General features: G+C 43.3%; 1 protein-coding gene across 1 annotated transcript; it reads left to right on the top strand.

Annotated features, from left to right (window-relative positions):
- Positions 1–13,572: 13,572 nt before the first annotated feature.
- On the top strand, positions 13,573–17,135 carry fam163b (family with sequence similarity 163 member B). The gene is made up of 3 exons (XM_077231029.1): positions 13,573–13,802; positions 15,533–15,653; positions 15,743–17,135. The coding sequence occupies exons 2-3, from the start codon at positions 15,561–15,563 to the stop codon at positions 16,193–16,195; spliced, it is 546 nt and encodes a 181-aa protein (XP_077087144.1). The 5' UTR covers positions 13,573–13,802; positions 15,533–15,560; the 3' UTR covers positions 16,196–17,135.
- The last annotated feature ends 775 nt before the right edge of the window (positions 17,136–17,910 follow it).

The raw sequence follows: 17,910 nt of genomic DNA, 5'->3' as shown, positions 1-17,910 counted from the left end.
GTACTTTTTGACCCTCTCTGCTATTATAGTTTTTCAAGATGGCAGAACGGCATGAAAGCCTACGTGTACCTACCCGTCACATGTATACAAAGATAATAAATTCTTCGTTTACGAGGATAAGTCAGATAATTGGCAGAGGTATACCATTGAGGACATATTTATGAATAAAAATTGTCCCTTAAGGTAAGCAAAGACTAAATATTGCTTGATCTTCTGCATTTCACAAATCTTATTATGCTTTATGTGCTACATGCACAAGGTTACAAAATAGTGTAAAGTGCTTTCACTGCTGTACTCCTTGATGTAGAGCTGGAATGAATTTAGAGAAATGTTAACATTTCATTAATGACAATAAAACTGCACAGTACCTATCAAATTTGTAGCTGATGTGTAGAAGAGCTTTGCCATTCTGTCATTATTTACTTCATGTTGAAACCCATCTCACTTATTCTGTAACCCATAACATAAAAGCTGGATAATGTAGTGGTCACTGTTTTCCATTGAATCAGACCAAATGATTCATTGAAAAGAGCCGACTCAAAAGAATATTTCGTTCATGAATCAGACTTCACTACTTCTCTCATGAACTCTTATAACTGTGCCAAGGACATAAGCTAGAACTGAAGATTTCCAGTGAATAACTTATGGCAGAAGAAGGACAGGAGTCATGTGGACTATTTTTATGATACTTTCATGGTGCGTTTGTGTCCTTTTGGATACTTGAAAGCCTCATAAAAGCCACTGGGAATAAAAAGCAAACGTATCAGAAGAGAAAAAGAGAAATATTGGTTTCCCAAGAAGACAGAGCTTAGTTAAAGAAGCATAAAGTTCGGAGCATAACTGCCAGTCCTCTTTATTCTTTTCTAGACCACTTGATGTGACTAAACTGCATTCAAGCTGACCAAAGAGAAATGTCAAATTATGTAATCTGATATTAGATATAATAATAATAGTATCATGAAATGGGTCTAGACTTACAGTATCTGAATCTGAATGTAATTTACAGAAACTCCTCCTGACATACTGAGCGTTAACATATCTTTGAAGTAAATGGTTGATGGATGATCTGGTATTAGGTGGAAAGCCATGAGTGCTTTTTCAGCAAATGATTCTATACCTGCTGCATTTCTGAAGCGATAAATAAAAGATTGCTCTTGCGCTCCTTACAGTTATGAAATGCTTCAGTAAATTGTCCCTCATGTGGAATAATGGTAAAGGTGTGCTCAGTATCACCCTGTTTCCTCTCTTCTCCTTTCTGAACAACTCAGTATCACAGCTATATGTATTATGGGCTAATGCAAATGTTTCAGTCTCCTAATGTTTAGAAGTCTTAGAAGTTAGAAGTTATATTTATAGAATGATGAAGCAAAGAACATTGTATTTTATAATTATTATTTTTAATCTAAAATTATTTTGAATAATTTATAAATTTTTGTGCTTTTGGCCTTTTTTGTACAGGACAATTTTTTTTTTGCAGGGCATGTAAAAAATTCTTAGGAATTTACAGGAAAATCAATTTTACAAAAAAATATTTTACAATAAATCACTGTAGTCAGAAATGTACAGTGAAATCAATGCATACTGAGTTACAAATTACATTGAACCAACAGCAGAATGATGCTGACACCACAGTAACTTCAATTTAACCTTGTATAAATTGCAGAATAAGTTAAAATTTGACTATTTACTGACAATGAACCAGTTTAAATCAGGATAGAGGACTATTTGAGTACTAAATGCACATATGCTGCTTGTGATTATGTTGAGATGATGTTAAATTGCCAAATGTAATTTTCTGTTAAATGTTTGTAAAAAAAAATTATTATTATTTTATATGGATCTACTATTCTGCTGTCTTGGCCAGGGACTCCCTTGAAAAAGAGATTGTGTATCTCAATGAGATTTTTTCCTGGTAAAATAAAGGTAAATAAATGAGTGTTCCGTTTGCTTGGGATCTTGGACCCCCTGTATTCATATTCAAATTTCGGTTCTAGCCAAGTCCGAAATGTGACAAATTCAAAACATATGTTAAAATGATGACAAGCTAGAATATTAAATAGACCAATTGATTGTTACCATGATTACAAAGATGTTTTAGTATTATTTAAGCAGGAAGATTTACCAATAACTTATTTCAAATTCATAACTGTTTGTTGATGGATCTTTCACAATAGTGAAGCAACTGCTGAGATTCGTCTTTGAAAGATGACACCTAATGATGCACAGACATCAATACTTGACATACAAAAGACAACAATGGTGACACTCAATAAATAATAAAATCACGTATATAACACAGATAAAACCAACATGAATCAAGAAACTTCACAGCATAATCTATTCACTATATACTGTGTACCTTCAAAGCACATATGCACTGTAGAAAAACAGTATGATGTTGTTTGTTTACAGTAAATTGTGTTCCCTTTCTTTGTCACTCCGAGTTACGTCGGATGACGACGAATGGGGTTTCGCTTAGAAAGCCTATCAACTTCGAGTATTACAAAACAAGCCAATGGCAAAGAAATGCCATGGGTCTGCGGAATTTGCATGACGTAACTCCGCCCCACCTCGTGGGTATAAAAGGAGGACGCCGGCAACAGGCAGATATGTTTTCGCTTCGGAGCCAAGTGTAATTCTTCATTCCTTAAGCTATCTCTGATTGTCAGCTTCCTACGAGACGAGCAATTCTCCAGTGTTGGTGTGACGGCGATCTCCCGGCGAGTGCACACTTCCTGCTTATCTGAGCGTGGTTTGCCAGCGAGTGTGTTCTCCGCGGGCGCTTCAGCACTGAGTTTCTCTCACAAAAAGAGCTTGCACGCGGCACGTCTTTTTAAAGATGCCTCGCCCGTGCACTTCTGGTTGCGGTCGGCTGGTGTCTGACTCTGATGGGCACGAGCGCTGCTTGGTGTGTTTGGGCTTTAATCACGCTAAAGCAGCGCTCGTGGATGAGTCATGTTCTTTCTGTGGGAACATGACCATCGCAACACTTAGATCGAGACTCAATGATCTCGCAAGAGTGAGAGTCCCCTCATCCACACCCCGATCTAGCGCCTCCTCGAGAGGCTCTACTTCGGCTGGTGGCCAGGGTGATCTGAGGGTGACTGTGTGGAACAAAGCGCCGACTATCCGTCCGTGCCCCGCAGCACCTTCTCCAGTGTTGCAACCCGCGAGCGTTCAGGGGATCCTCGCGGGACCGTCCTTTGAGGTCCCGCGGGTGTCCTTTGGCGCTCCAGAGGAAGATGCGATGTCAATCGCAGCATCACAAGGTGGGTCTGATTCGTCTGGAAGTGACGACTCGTCACAGCTGCCACCCTCGGGTGTGAATACGGCTGTGGCTCAGTCCGATCCAGAGATGACGGCCATGCTTTCCCGGGCGGCCGCGAGCATTGGTTTGGAGTGGAACCCTCCACCCTGTCCTGAGCGCTCGCGGCTGGACGATTGGTTTTTGGGTGCAGCTGCGGCTTCCCGTCCTCAGCCTGCCCCAATACCTTTCTTCCCGGACGTGCATGATGAAATCTCGAAGTCCTGGAAGACTCCCATGTCTTCCCGCGACCGCTCGTTGATTTCATCCGCCTTTCCTCCCCTTGATGGGGCAGCCGCCCGTGGGTACACTGGGCTTCCCCCGGTTGAGCGCTCTGTTGCGATGCAGCTGTGTCCTCAGAGTGCTTCTTCTCGCGGCGAGCCTAAGCACCCATCCAAAGCCTGTAGGTTCTCGTCTACCCTAGTGGCGAAGTCCTACAGAGCGGCGGGACAGGCGGCTGCCTCTTTGCGTGCCATGGCCACTCTGCAGGTCTATCAGGCCCAGATGCTAAGGGACATGCACGAGGGTAGGACGGACCCAGGGCTCTTCGATGAGCTGCGCGCCGCCACCGACCTCGCCCTCCGGGCGACGAAGGTGACCGCACGCTCCCTGGGTCTGGTGATGTCCACAGCTGTGGTCCAGGAGAGACACTTATGGCTGAACCTGGCTGACATGCGGGATGCTGAGCGCTCTCGCCTGCTCGACTCCCCCATGTCCCAGGCCGGCCTATTCGGCAGTGCGGTGGAGGACTTCGCCCAACAGTTCTCCACCGCCCAGAAACAGACTGAGGCCATCAAGCACATTCTGCCCCGACGGCCCGCTGCTGCCTCCACCCAGCCGACCGGGCAGATCCCTCAGTCTGTTCGCCGCCGAGGGCGCCCTCCTGCGGCTCCCGCCCCTCCCGCCCGGCCCAAGCAGCAGCCTCCACCTGGGCCCGGTCGCGGAGGAAGCCGTAAGAAGGCGCCCCAGCCCTCTCCAGCCCCGCCCCCCGCTAAACGCCGGGCCAAGCGGCGCTCCTGAGACGGGCTGCTCAGGGATGTTGAAGATTACTTCTCAGGAGATGGTAGCAGGACCACTCCTTCCCCCGGTGGAGGGCCAGGGGAGAATCTTTTGTTCTCCACTCCCCGCGGCTCACCCACGGGTGGGCAGCACCCTAATGTGGTTAAAGAAAGAAGTAACATTTCCATCCCTGAGCACACAGAGCCGCCCCCGAGCCGTGCACCCCTCGTCCCCCTCTGTTCCAGAGCCGGTTGACATTGCGCGCCGTCCCCAGACCGTGCCGCTCTCTTCCGCCTCTGTCGCCAGCCCCCTGGCAGAGCAGACCCCCGTGGAACGTTCTTCCTTCCCCGGTCTCCTCTGTCAGGGCGCGGTTAATGACTGTGCCTCCACACCGGGCCGCTATGCCGTCCACGTCCGGGCCAGTCATTCCGCCCTGCTGCACCATCGAAGTCTGTGGTCCGTATGACCCCGCTGGTACAGTTCTTGGGAGCCTGGCTAGAGCTTCCCCTCCTGTCCCGATGGGTGGCACGGACTATCAGGCTCGGCTACGCGATTCAGTTCGCGCGGTCTCCTCCCCGCTTCAGGGGAGTCCGCTCCACTTTGGTCGGTGGCAACGCCCCTATCATGAGAGCAGAGATCGCCACCCTGCTGGCGAAGGGTGCGATCGAGACCGTCCCTCCGGCCGAGATGAGGACCGGCTTCTACAGCCCGTACTTCATTGTCCCCAAGAAAACCGGTGGGTTACGGCCAATCCTGGACCTGCGTGTGCTGAACCGTTCCCTTCACAGGCTGCCGTTCAAGATGCTCACTGCCAAACGCATTTTCGAATGTGTGCGGCCCCAGGATTAGTTTGCAGCAATCGACCTGAAGGACGCCTACTTTCATGTCTCCATTCTCCCTCGACACAGACCGTTCCTTCGGTTTGCCTTCGAGGGGCAGGCATACCAGTACGCGGTTCTCCCTGGAGTGCCCCTGGAACGAGCTTCGCGGCACGTCGTTGTAATGACAGATGCCTCCTCCACGGGCTGGGGTGCCATGTGCAATGGACGTGCTGCCGCGGGCTCCTGGACAGGACCCCACCGCCTCTGGCACATCAATTGCCTCCAGTTGCTGGCCGTACGTCTTGCTTTGCGCCGCTTCCGGGCCGTGCTCAAGAACCAACACGTACTAGTCCGTTCAGACAATACCGCCACTGTAGCGTACATCAACCATCAAGGTGGTCTACGCTCTCGCCGTATGTCGCAACTCGCCCGCCACCTCCTCATATGGAGTCAGAAGCATCTGAGGTCGCTTCATGCCATTTATATCCCTGGAGCCCTGAACTGTGCAGCCGACGAGCTCTCACGGCTTCAGCCCCTCCCGGGAGATTGGTGACTCCATCCCCAATCGGTTCAGCTGATTTGGGACCAGTTCGGGGACACACAGATAGATCTGTTTGCCTCTCACGACTCGACCCATTGCGACCTGTATTATTCCCTGACCGAGGGCACGCTCGGCACGGATGCTCTGGCGCACAGCTGGCCGCGGGGCCGCAAATATGCGTTTCCCCCAGTGAGCCTTCTTGCGCAGACCCTGCGCAAGGTCAGGGAGGACGAGGAGCAGGTCATTCTGGTCGCGCCATACTGGCCCGCCCGGACCTGGTTCTCCGAACTAGTACTCCTCGCGACAGCACCTCCTTGGCCGATTCCCCTGAGGAAGGACCTCCTTTCTCAGGGACGGGGCACCCTATGGCACCCTCGTCCCGATCTTGGAACCTCCACGTGTGGCTCCTGGACGGGACGAGGCAGGTGTGAGTAGCCTACCACCAGCGGTGGCGGCTACCATCACTTCCGCTAGAGCGTCGTCCACGAGATACGTCTATGCGTTGAAGTGGAACCTCTTCGTCAACTGGTGCTCTTCTCCCCGAGAAGACCCCCGGAGATGTTCGATTAGTGTCGTGCTTTCCTTCCTTCAAGATAGGCTGGAGCGAAGGCTGCCTCCCTCCACCCTGAAAGTCTATGTTGCCGCTATTGCCGCACACCATGACCCGGTCGGAGGTAAGTCTGTTGGTAGGCACGACCTGATCATCAGGTTCCTGAGAGGGGCGAGGAGACTGAATCCTCCTCGCCCTCCTCTCGTTCCCTCTTGGGACCTCTCAGTGGTTCTAACTGCCCTGCGGAGTGCTCCCTTTGAGCCGTTGCAATCAGTGGAGCTTAAGTTCCTGTCTATGAAGACAGCGCTCCTGGTTGCATTGGCCTCCATCAAGAGGGTGGGGGACCTGCACGCATTCTCCGTTGACGAAGCGTGCCTGGAATTTGGGCCGGCTTACTCTCACGTGATCCTGAGACCCCGGCCTGGATAAGTGCCCAAGGTTCCTACTACTCCCTTCCGGGACCAGGTGGTGAACCTGCAAGCGCTGCCCCCGGAGGAGGCAGACCCAGCCTTGGCACTGCTCTGTCCAGTACGCGCCCTCCGCGCCTATGTAGACAGGACGCAGTGTTTCAGGACCTCAGACCAGCTCTTTGTCTGTTATGGTGGGAAGCTGAAGGGAAAGGCTCTCTCCAAGCAAAGGTTGTCTCACTGGATAGTGGACCCCATTGCTTTGGCATACCAGCAGCAAGGTCGACCGTGCCCCCTTGGTGTGACTGCCCACTTCACCCGGAGTGTGGCATCCTCTTGGGCTCTAGCGCATGGCGCCTCGCTAACAGACATCTGCAGAGCTGCAGGCTGGGCGACACCTAACACATTCACCAGATTCTACAATCTCCGAGTGGAGCCAGTGTCCTCTCATGTTCTCGCTTCAACCAGCTAGTACTGGACCCGCTCAGGTGTCTTCGCTTGCTCGCCATTCCACTCCACGGACTGGATACGTGCGATATTCTCCTCAGGTGAGCTTCCCCGAAAGCCCTGAGTTCCTCCAGCACTCCTGACGTTGGCGCCAGTGTCTATTGCCTGTGCGTCGGCTAGGTGCCTCCCGTGTGCATGGTCCCTCCCCTGAGCGACCCCCACATGTGTATTTCCACTGTAAGCCTCTTGAGCATGTGTCTTTCCCTTGGCAAGCCACCTTGCCACCCCTGGGGTTGAAATATTCCACCTGCGGCTGGACACCCCAGTGTTCTCCATGTCTCCTTCGGGTTACATGTGTATTCTCTAAGTCCCCCCCTCTGGGTTGGCAATAATTGCATATTTCCTCTAAGCTATGGGATATGCTCCCCAGTGTACCTTGGTATTCCTGTGCTAAATAGGAGTCCTTCGTCCGTGCCAGTCTCACGACAGGGATCTCAGATTTACGCAGGGCACTGGAAGACAGCTGAGAAGGTGGCGTGATTAGACTGGTAACCCCATTCGTCGTCATCCGACGTAACTCGGAGTTCCGGTCGTTCCGGAGTAACGGTCGTTACGTCTGCCTGCCACTTTCCGCTGTACCGCGGGGATCGCCTGAGCTCAGTCTTGGCTCCTCAGCGAAGAAACATATCTGCCTGTTGCCGGCGTCCTCCTTTTATACCCACGAGGTGGGGCGGAGTTACGTCATGCAAATTCCGCAGACCCATGGCATTTCTTTGCCATTGGCTCGTTTTGTAATACTCGAAGTTGATAGGCTTTCTAAGCGAAACCCCATTCGTCGTCATCCGACGTAACGTCTCCGTTCCCTACTCAGGGAACGAGGGTTACATACGTAACCGAGACGTTTTCCAATACTGTAAGCTCACAGTAAAACCGTGTTTTTTTTTTTCAACTGTACTTCTTTTGTGAAGTTAGATACAAGAAAAGACCTACTGTGAAATTACTGTGAAAGTAATGCAAAATGCTACAGTAAAATTTAAATTGTAATTTAATTTATGGTTTTAAACAAAACAAATGAAATTTTATTTCTAAATGGTATAAATAATAATACCGGTAGTAATAATAATAATAATTATTATGATTACAAATGTATTTATATGCATGCAATGCAAGATTATAAAAAATATAAAGTGTAAATTATACAGGGACTAAAATTGCAATCTGTAATCCCTGAAATATCATATGTTTACAGTAAAGTTATTGCAATTCAATTGGGTTGCCCCAAGATTATAATTAGGCTCAAGATTTAAATCATAATCTAATAATTTTGGAATTACAGATTTCATCTCAACTCTAAAAACTGTCTGCAGGCGTATTCCTTTCAGTGTGGCTGGAGGTCACTTCTTCTTCTTCGGTGCACTTCAAGCTCTGTCTCTCCCACAGAAAAGTGACAAGGCTTTCTTGTTCCTCATCAAATATACATGCACTTTGTCTTCTAACACATTTGCATAGTGAAGCTGCAAAAATACCTTTCTCTGTTCTTGTGGGGCAGTCAAAATGAGTGGACCGCATAATCCACATCCACCAGAATTTGCTCAGCTGGCAGAGCAAATGACATCACTCGGTTTTTCTAAGAAAGCACATCATGTTTCAAAATTCTCTCGCTGTCTTTTTCTTCCTGAAGGATGTCCTGAAGCTCAGTAAGCATGATATGATTTAAAGAAAAGTTTCTAGTCATCAAACACAGATCCTTACTATGGTTTTTCACTTTTTTCCATCTCAAATATGATGACAGCATTGTAAAAATGATAATGACAATAATGTCAGTAAGAATTGACAGAATAGGTTCACTGAATATATTTAAAGGTCTGTCTTTGTTTATATGATTGGAATGTATTTACTACCACTGATTCCCTATATGAAGCCCTTGACAAACCTAAATAGAGAAAATAACTGTTTCAACAGCATCATTATAACACTGCATCTCTCCACATGTTTCATGTAAACTGAGTCACATTCTGACCGTGTGTTCCTCTGAGCTGTTGGGTTAGTACATGACAATCTGATTTAATTAACTAGCCATATGAACCTCCCTCTGGCTCATGTGGCTAAAGTTAATTCAATCAGCGTGTCATGTATTGAAGAACAAGCATTGCTTTTGACAACATTAAGACTGAGAGACTGACATAAACAAATGAAATAAAAGAATAAAATAAAATGTATTTTAGGAATGTAGTAAAATGAGTAAGAGAAATGGGGAGAAATGGTGCAAGAAGAAGAGCAAAGAGCTGGCAAGGAGAATAATGAGACTTGCATAAGATAATGTGTTTGTCATCTACTGCTCCGAGACACGAAGATTGAGGATCCAAACGCAGTATTTATTGAAAGGGTAATCCGCAATCAAAATGCAAAAACAGGCAAAGGTCAAAACACAGGCAAAGAATCATCCAAACATATACCAGGACAATATCACAGGCAGACAGGGTACATCCAAGAAACAGGCAACAGGGTCAAAACCAGGGTACATATAATCAATGGAGTGCACAAAAATGCAATATGGACACATACAAGACTTCGCAATGAATGACTGAGTTGACCAGGCTTATATAGGGTGAGCTAATGAGGTTAATGAGACACAGCTGACAGCAATCACAAATGATTATGCCGGGCAGTGAGTTCTGGGAAACGTGGTCCATGTGTGAATGGCAATGAACAATAGGGGACCAGAGGGGTGGACAACCAGGGCACTCCAGCAGGTAATTGTGACATAGCCCCTTCCCAAGGAGCAGCTTCCTCCCAGTCCGGGAGGGAGGCGGAGCGGAGGCAGACCAGGTGGAGGGTCGGGTCCATGGAATGGAAGAGAAACGTAAGACGAAGGAATAGCAGGAAACCAAGGTAGATCAGGCAGGACATGTGGCCAGGGTGGCGCAGGCTGGGCACTAAGGGCTGAGGACCACCACACCAGAGCAGAAGACCACCACAACAGTGTAGACTGGATTAAAGACCCCCACGACGGAGCAGAAGACCATCACAACAGCGTAGACCACCACGGCAGAGCAGGCGGCAGGCTGAAGCTCACCAAGGCGTAGTTGAGGACCACCAAGGTGGAGCAGGTGGAACCGATGACAACCACGGTGGGGCCAAAGACCCCCAAGGCAGATCTGGTGGAACTGGAGACCACCATGGCGGATCAGGCAAAACTGAAACACAGAGCACAGAGAGGTTAGGATTGGCCTCGAAGCAGACTGAAATCTCAGGGACAACCTCTGTGGTTGTATCAAGGAAGACAAAGAAACTCTGGGACGACATTCATGGTCGCATCAGGACGTGGGCTGGAGTAGGCTCTGGAGCAGGCTCATGGCCTCTGGATCAGACTCATGGGCTCTGGATCAGACTCATGGGCTCTGGATCAGACTCATGGCCTCTGGATCAGACTCATGTGCTCTGGATCAGACTCATGGGCTCTGGATCAGACTCATGGGCTCTGGATCAGACTCATGGACTGGAGCGGGCTTTGGAGCAGACTCATGGGCTGGAGCGGGCTCATTGACTAAAGATTAATAATAATACAAATAAAATAATTCATTACATTTATATAGCGCTTTCCTCTGCTCTCAAAGCGCTTTACATGGAAGGGGGAATCTCCTCAACCACCACCAATGTGCAGCATCCACTTGGATGATACGACGGTAGCCATATTTCGCCAGAACGCCACAACACATTGGTGGAGAGGAGACAGAGTGATGAAGCCAATTAGAGTATATATATATATATATATATATGGGTATGATAAGGAGGCCATGATGGACAGAGGTCACTGGGCAAATTTGGCCTGGATGTCGGGGTTACACCCCTACTCGTTTCAAAAGAAATCCTGGGATTTTTTTGTGACCACAGAGAGTCAGGACCTTGGTTTAACGTCTCATGCGAAGGATGGTACTCTTTGACAGTATAGTGCCCCGATCACTACACTGGGGCATTAGGACCCACACAGACCACAGGGTGAGCACCCCCTACTGGCCTCACTAACAATTAGTGAGGCCTTCTAGCAGCAACCTGGTTTTCCCAGGAGGTCTCCCATCCAGGTATTAACCAGGCTCAACCCTGCTTAGCTTCAATGGGCAACCAGTCTTGGGTTACAGGGTGATATAGCTGCTGGCTGTCATACACAAAGAGTAGAGTGTGGCCCAAACACAAAATGGTTATTGCCGTAACAGGGAGTGCAAATGACAGTGGGACCACCTCTGAGACCTCCAGACTTCAGTGCTGACTCACTGCAGAGATGTCAGCTGCTCGTTGCGAAATTAGCGGTGTGTCCTCCAGAATTAAGGCCAGTCTCAAACGCCTAGGGACTGCCTTAATGACTTCATGTGAAACGTTCATGACGACGGGGAACACTGATGTGGCGTCCATGATGGCTGAAGTCTCTGGTGTGGCATCCATGATGGCTGGAGGCTCTGGTGTGGCATCCATGATGGCTGGAGGCTCTGGTGTGGTGGCCATGTTGTGGACAGGCTCTGGTGCAAGGACAACCAGACAAGAAGGTACTGAAAGTACAGGGCCAGCGACCATCAGGACTGGACATGTTGGCAATCGTGGTAGTCCAAGCTCCGCTTTATCTAATAAAATAAATAAATAAATACAATAAAGATGATAATTAAACTAATAATTTAACTTTATTTCTGCAACTTTACCAACTGTATTTTTCCAGCATTGCTGTAGAACACATGAAGTATTTAATTTTATTTAGTGGTGCATTGAAATATCTGACAAGACATGAACTAACAACTCATTGGTCTGTTATTACACAAATAAAAATTCATTTTTTTCTTTTCTAGTTTGATGCTGAATTTACATTTACTGAAGGAGTTTTTTTTGTTGTTACACTTCATTTTGATGGTCCCTTCAGACATTGTGTTGACTCTAAGTTACATTGCACCTACATGTCAACTAACTCTCATTAGAGTATTAATTGAGTATTAGTAGACTGTTATGGGTAGGGGTATGGGTTAGTATAAGGGGTTAAGGGGTAATAGTTGACACAAAGTTACTTATAGACAGTTGAATGTCTGTTTTATGGGTCTGCGTCAAAATAAAGTGTTAAGCAGATGTTAAGCAGACAGTTTACTAATACTCTTATGAGAGTTAGCTTACATGTAGGTGCAAATTTACTTACACTCAACAGAATGTCTAAATGGGACCAAAATAAAGTGTTACCTTTCTTTTTTTGTAATCTTACAGAATGAGGTTCAGTGACAAAAATTACAGTGCCAGCATTCTAACATGTATTATCCTTCTTATCAATCTGTTAATAATTTTTTGTCTCATTTGCAATATCATCTGTTTTTTTTTTTTCATAGACTGATATTTGTCATGCAACAATACACTATCATTTATGTCTCTCTACATACACGTGTCAATACAAACTCTGTGTATATTCATGAAATCAGTTTTGTTCAACATTTCCCCCCAAATATTTCAGTGGATAGAAAGGCGCGGATGCTCCGGTGGGAATTCTGAGAGCAGCTTTTGACACAGGAAAAGAAGAGAGGCAAAAGAGAAAAATAACCTTGCCTTATACACTGCATCTTTACTTATGAATTTATCATGACCATGTCCGTACAATACACTGGAATCTCAGCCTCCTTTAATATTTGAAGGTTTAATAATTCATATACTAAAATATGGTTTTCTTCACTCTCCAACTATCTCCTCTTAGCAGCACTCAAAGGGGTCCAACAGGAGGAACGGTAAGTCAGTGGCAGGAAAGAGTTTAAAGTGGGACTAAAAGTGAGAGTGAATGTTTGAGAGTGTGAGCGTGTGTTTGACAGAAAGAAAGGGGAAGTACAAGAACTGCACATTTTGCCAAATAATTAGGTTACTTGCAACTTAAAAATTAAAAATGAATTAAGCGGTAACACAGTAGTTTAGGGTCCAATTCTCACAATTAACTAGCTCATGCATGTTACTAGGATTTTGATTGTTTATTAGTACTTATAAAGCACATATTAATGCCTTATTCTGTATGTCCATATTCCAGCCTACACCCCTTAAATAAACTTAACAACTACCTTACTAACAAAAGTCATAGTTAATAGTGAGGATTTGACCCTAATCTAAAGTGTGACCATTAGCCTAACTGTAATCTACATTTTTCACACTTTGCAAGAATAACACTCTACAGAGCAGGTATGATATGCCACGGTTTACTACACATTCTCTGTCAAAACTAGATCATCTTAAGTAGGCATCAAAATAAAGTAATATAGGCCCAAGCATAAATCTCAAAAGGATAGGCTATATCTTGAGTATATCTTGTCCACAAACCAAACAAACCAGTCTGTAGCTACAGAAAAGTCCAAATCCATATTTAAAGAATGTTGCAAGCGATATTTACCATACAAAATACGTAGGCCTACTTTTAATAAGGTTTAGGCAATATCAGTGGAATCGCAGAAGGCGCTTCACTCTAGTGAATAATCGTGTGATCAGAGGTTGATACACACACACTGAGATGCGGGACGTGACTCCAGCGGACGCTCTTCTTAAAGCTCTCAGTGCTCATAAAGTCATCGACTACATATTCAGTGATATTTTTTCATATCGACTTATTATAGAAAGTTTATTCCGTCTGGATATGTGACCTCGTAAAAGCGATTTTGTTTTTTGTGGTAGTTTGTGGGTAAATTCGCCGGATGGGTTGGACAACTGCCATATGTTCTGTAGATACCATAATGTGAGTATACAATACATCTTCTGAGTAAATACAGTTTAAGTTGTATTTATGTGACAATTATATTATTAAAAAAAATGTAAAAATTAGTATATTAATAAGAATATTCTTATTATGGATGGCTGATTATGATTATCGACACAGAAAAATATCGATCATAAAATCAAGAGATTATATTAATTTACAAGATATGGTATATAGTTCACATTTGATACTTTGAAATTGATAAATTAATTGAGTTTATAGATTATTGTAATTTGGATTAAGTTGTTACTAATTTATATTCCTTCTGTTTAGTCTGAAATGTATGTGAAATATATTATGATAGGGTGTTATTAAAATTAGCCTATAGCTCTATTTTTTGTCAGACCTGAGGAAAAGATTTTCGCGTTAATGTTACATTAAAAGTTAAAAAATATTCCTAAAGTGGGCTACCTTAGACATCGTGTGTTGTTGGTTGTTAACTGATGATGACCTTTAGATTTAGTTATATAAAGCTTTCCCAGTCATTTGTGCAAATGGGTGAGTTTATTTGGGCTTGAATGAGTCTCTGGCCTGAGGTAGTCTAAATCCAAACACTGTCATCAAATCTAAAAGTCTTATTGAGGGTCCCTTTCTGATTCACTTGTGTCAAGTTGTACCTTCATTTGCATTTTACATGGACAGATACAGGATTATCTGTTACAGAAAACAACACGACTGACTGAGTTGTGGTCTAATTGTGACTGAATAACCTGAGCTTTGTAAATGCCTTTGGACTGTTACATATCGTCATTCCTTAGACATCCTGCAAATTGTGCAAATGTGTTTGGAAAAAGAATTTACTGCATCATTGATCCGTTTATTATTCCACTGCTGTTGCATGTGTTTGGATATTTTGTCATAATTACTGAATTCATAATCAAAGAGCATGAAATAGGCATCAGATGTACATGTAATTTCAACAATAGCTAGAGAGAGAAGTAGTGCTTTAGGTTCATGGTAGTTCTAGACAGATAAATGTGCTGATATTTTAGGACATATATTGTAAGATTATAATTTTCTGTTAAAATAATATAAGCGAATATTATAAAATGTTTATCGTAAACATTTTGGGGTTGATAAAAATTTAAAATATTTTTTAAAGAAGTCTCTTCTGCTCACCAAGGCTGAATTTATTTGATCATAAAACAGTAAAAACAGCAATATTGTGAAAATATTATTACAATTTAAAATATATTAGCCTATATATTTAAAATATAATACATTAAAAATAAAAATATTATATTTTTAAAAATATAATTTATCCCTTTAATGTCAATTTTTAGCATCATTACTTTAGTTTTCAGTGTCATGTGATCCTTCAGAAATCATTCTACTGATTTGCTGCTCAAGAAACATTTCTTATTATTATCAATGTTGAAAACAGTTCATTTTTGTGGAAACCATGATACTTTTCCCCCAGCATTTATTTAAAATAGAAATCTTTTGCTAAATAAAAGTATTATTTTCTTTCGAAAAAAAAATCATACTGACCCAAAACTTTTCAAAGGTAGTGTATTCCAGCCATGTAAAAAATAATAATAATAAAAAAAAAATCAGTCGACCATCCTGTATAACCATACCCAGTAGCTTATCCAAGATTTGTACTGTATATATGTCAGTCTTTAAAATAAATAAAAAAGACAGCCCCCCCCCCCCCCACCCCCCCCCCAAAAAAAATTGTGTGTCTCTGTTTTTTGTCTTTATGGTAGCCCAGTTTGTTGATGGAGAGGATTTCGAATGACAGCCGGCACAGTGGTCATCACAGGTGGAATTTTAGCTGCAGTCATCTTGCTAACTATTGTCACAGTTTTGTGTTACTGTAGGCTGCAGGTAATCCTCCTCTTCTGCTTGTCTTAATAGTAACTCCCTCTTCTCTCCTATCTTACATACTGAGTGTGACGTCTCACTCTGCCCATTAGTATTACTGCTGTAAAAGAGAAGAGTCGGAGGAGGGGGAGGAGGATGCTGATGTCGCCAAGTCATCGCCAAGTCCACCGCGCCAACCGAGTCCACCCGAGAGTCCACTGAGTCTTCGACATTTCCCCGAATACGCATCCTCCAATCAGCTGCTAATGACTGCAGAGCCTTTTGAGCCCAATGGACCAGTCAGCTATCCTCAGTACACCCCGCGCATGCCCTACAAGCCGCCCCGCTCGTACACTTTCTGCCCCTCCTGCTCGGGGTATCTGCCCCTGTACATGAGCCCACAGGACAGTCTGCGCAATGGAGGTGGCAGGATCAGCTACAGGACTCTACAGCAGGATGAATTAGACCTGCCAATGGATACGCCCAGCTTCCACAAACTCAACCTCATCCGTTCGGTCACCATGCAGGAAGTGCTGACTCATCACAGCATCAGCACAGATGTGTAGCACCTTGTATTCACCTCAAATATTGTGTGGTTCACATTTGTTATGCTGCTTTCTGTACCTAGTGCTCAATATGTCATTAGATCCAATACATCTACTTTTTATTTGTTGATTTATCAGGACAGTCATGTGCACTGTAAAGAAAACAGAAATCCATAGAAAAACCGATAAGGCAATTATGGTTAAGATTACTGACATTTCCCTATTTCCTCCTAAAATAAAATGTTCTATATAGAACCTTAAAGGGTTCTGTTAGGCAAGAACCTTTTTGATATAACGGGTTCTTTAACATTGACTCAAGAACCGATATAGAACCCCACAGAACTTTTTTTCTTAAAGTGTAAAACAATCCAATCCAATGCGTAATTCAAAATGCGGGTAAAACTCCTGTGAAAAATAAATATAGAAAATTCCCTCCTATTAACACGGTACATTGTTTCCTATTTTTGCAGACTTTTCTTAGACTGTGTAATAGAAGCATTTGCTTTATTATTCATATGTTCCACTCTTCATATGCAACTTATTAATAGGGCTTTTTATTGGCACAAGAACTGGAGAATAAAATTTTGATATCTTTGATATTGTTTCACATTCATTTATCTACCACAGATATTTACTGCTGTACTGAAATATACGATTAAAAGATATATATGGTTGGTATGATTTGGTATGATTAAACTGAAAATGGTGTGGATGTACAAGTTGTGAAATGATAATATCACCTGCGGTCATAGTTTTACATGTAGGATCGTGAATTTGAGTGTCTGTTTGTGTAATCTATTTAATTGACTGATTTTATAATTGTCTGCATTCTTATCTTTCTGTGTAGTGCCACTCACTTTGCATTGATTTTGATCCAAAATAACTATGAAGTCACCTGAATTATGATCTGTTATTGTATTTTACCTTTTCGTTTGTTAATAAATGCGAGATTTGTTAATATTAACAGTTGTTGTGTGACAATATAACAAGCTGTTATGATGTCATAAATGAACATATTTAACTGCATATGGTTATTGCTGGCCAGCAGGTGGCAACAGGTTATGTGCAGGAAAACGGGTCTATCCATACTTTAGTAAATTAAAACATTAAACGAGACAAAGAGTGTGTCTGGTTGTGTATGATGGCAATTTTCACAGATGAATCTTAATGAAAATTACTGCTGTTTTTGACTCCCTAAAACTGAAATAACTTATATAAAAACTTATATAAAAAGTAATTTACAATGGGGTAATGTTAACTAAAACTATTTTTTTTAAATCATTACTTAAAATAAAATAAACATTACCAAAATAATATATGTATATATATATATATGTATATATATATATATATATATATATATATATATATATATATATATATATATATATATATATATATATATATATATATGTATATATTTCCATTTAGTTAAAGCTGAAATACTAAAATAACCAAAACTAAGTAAACTAAAACTAAAAACTTAACACAACTATATAAATGTATTTTAAAAGAAAAAAATGACAAAACTAAAATATAATTCAAAGAATAAACAACAACTATAATGATACTGAAATAGCCCTCATTATTGTAAATTATTCTATTAATAATTATATGCTTTTAAAACCTTTTAAAAATGAACAAACAAATATAAAAACCCAAAGCATTTTCTTTGGAGTATAATATTTATTATTTAATATTCTGAGAGGTACACAACTGTCTTTTGTACTTGAGGT

Source organism: Siphateles boraxobius, unplaced genomic scaffold (assembly GCF_051911475.1).
Source record: "Siphateles boraxobius isolate OS27281-9 unplaced genomic scaffold, OSU_SipBor_1 16, whole genome shotgun sequence".
Taxonomy (NCBI): domain Eukaryota; kingdom Metazoa; phylum Chordata; class Actinopteri; order Cypriniformes; family Leuciscidae; genus Siphateles; species Siphateles boraxobius.
The sequence above is the reverse complement of the archived record's forward strand: the minus strand, read 5'-3'. Positions and strand labels throughout refer to the sequence as shown.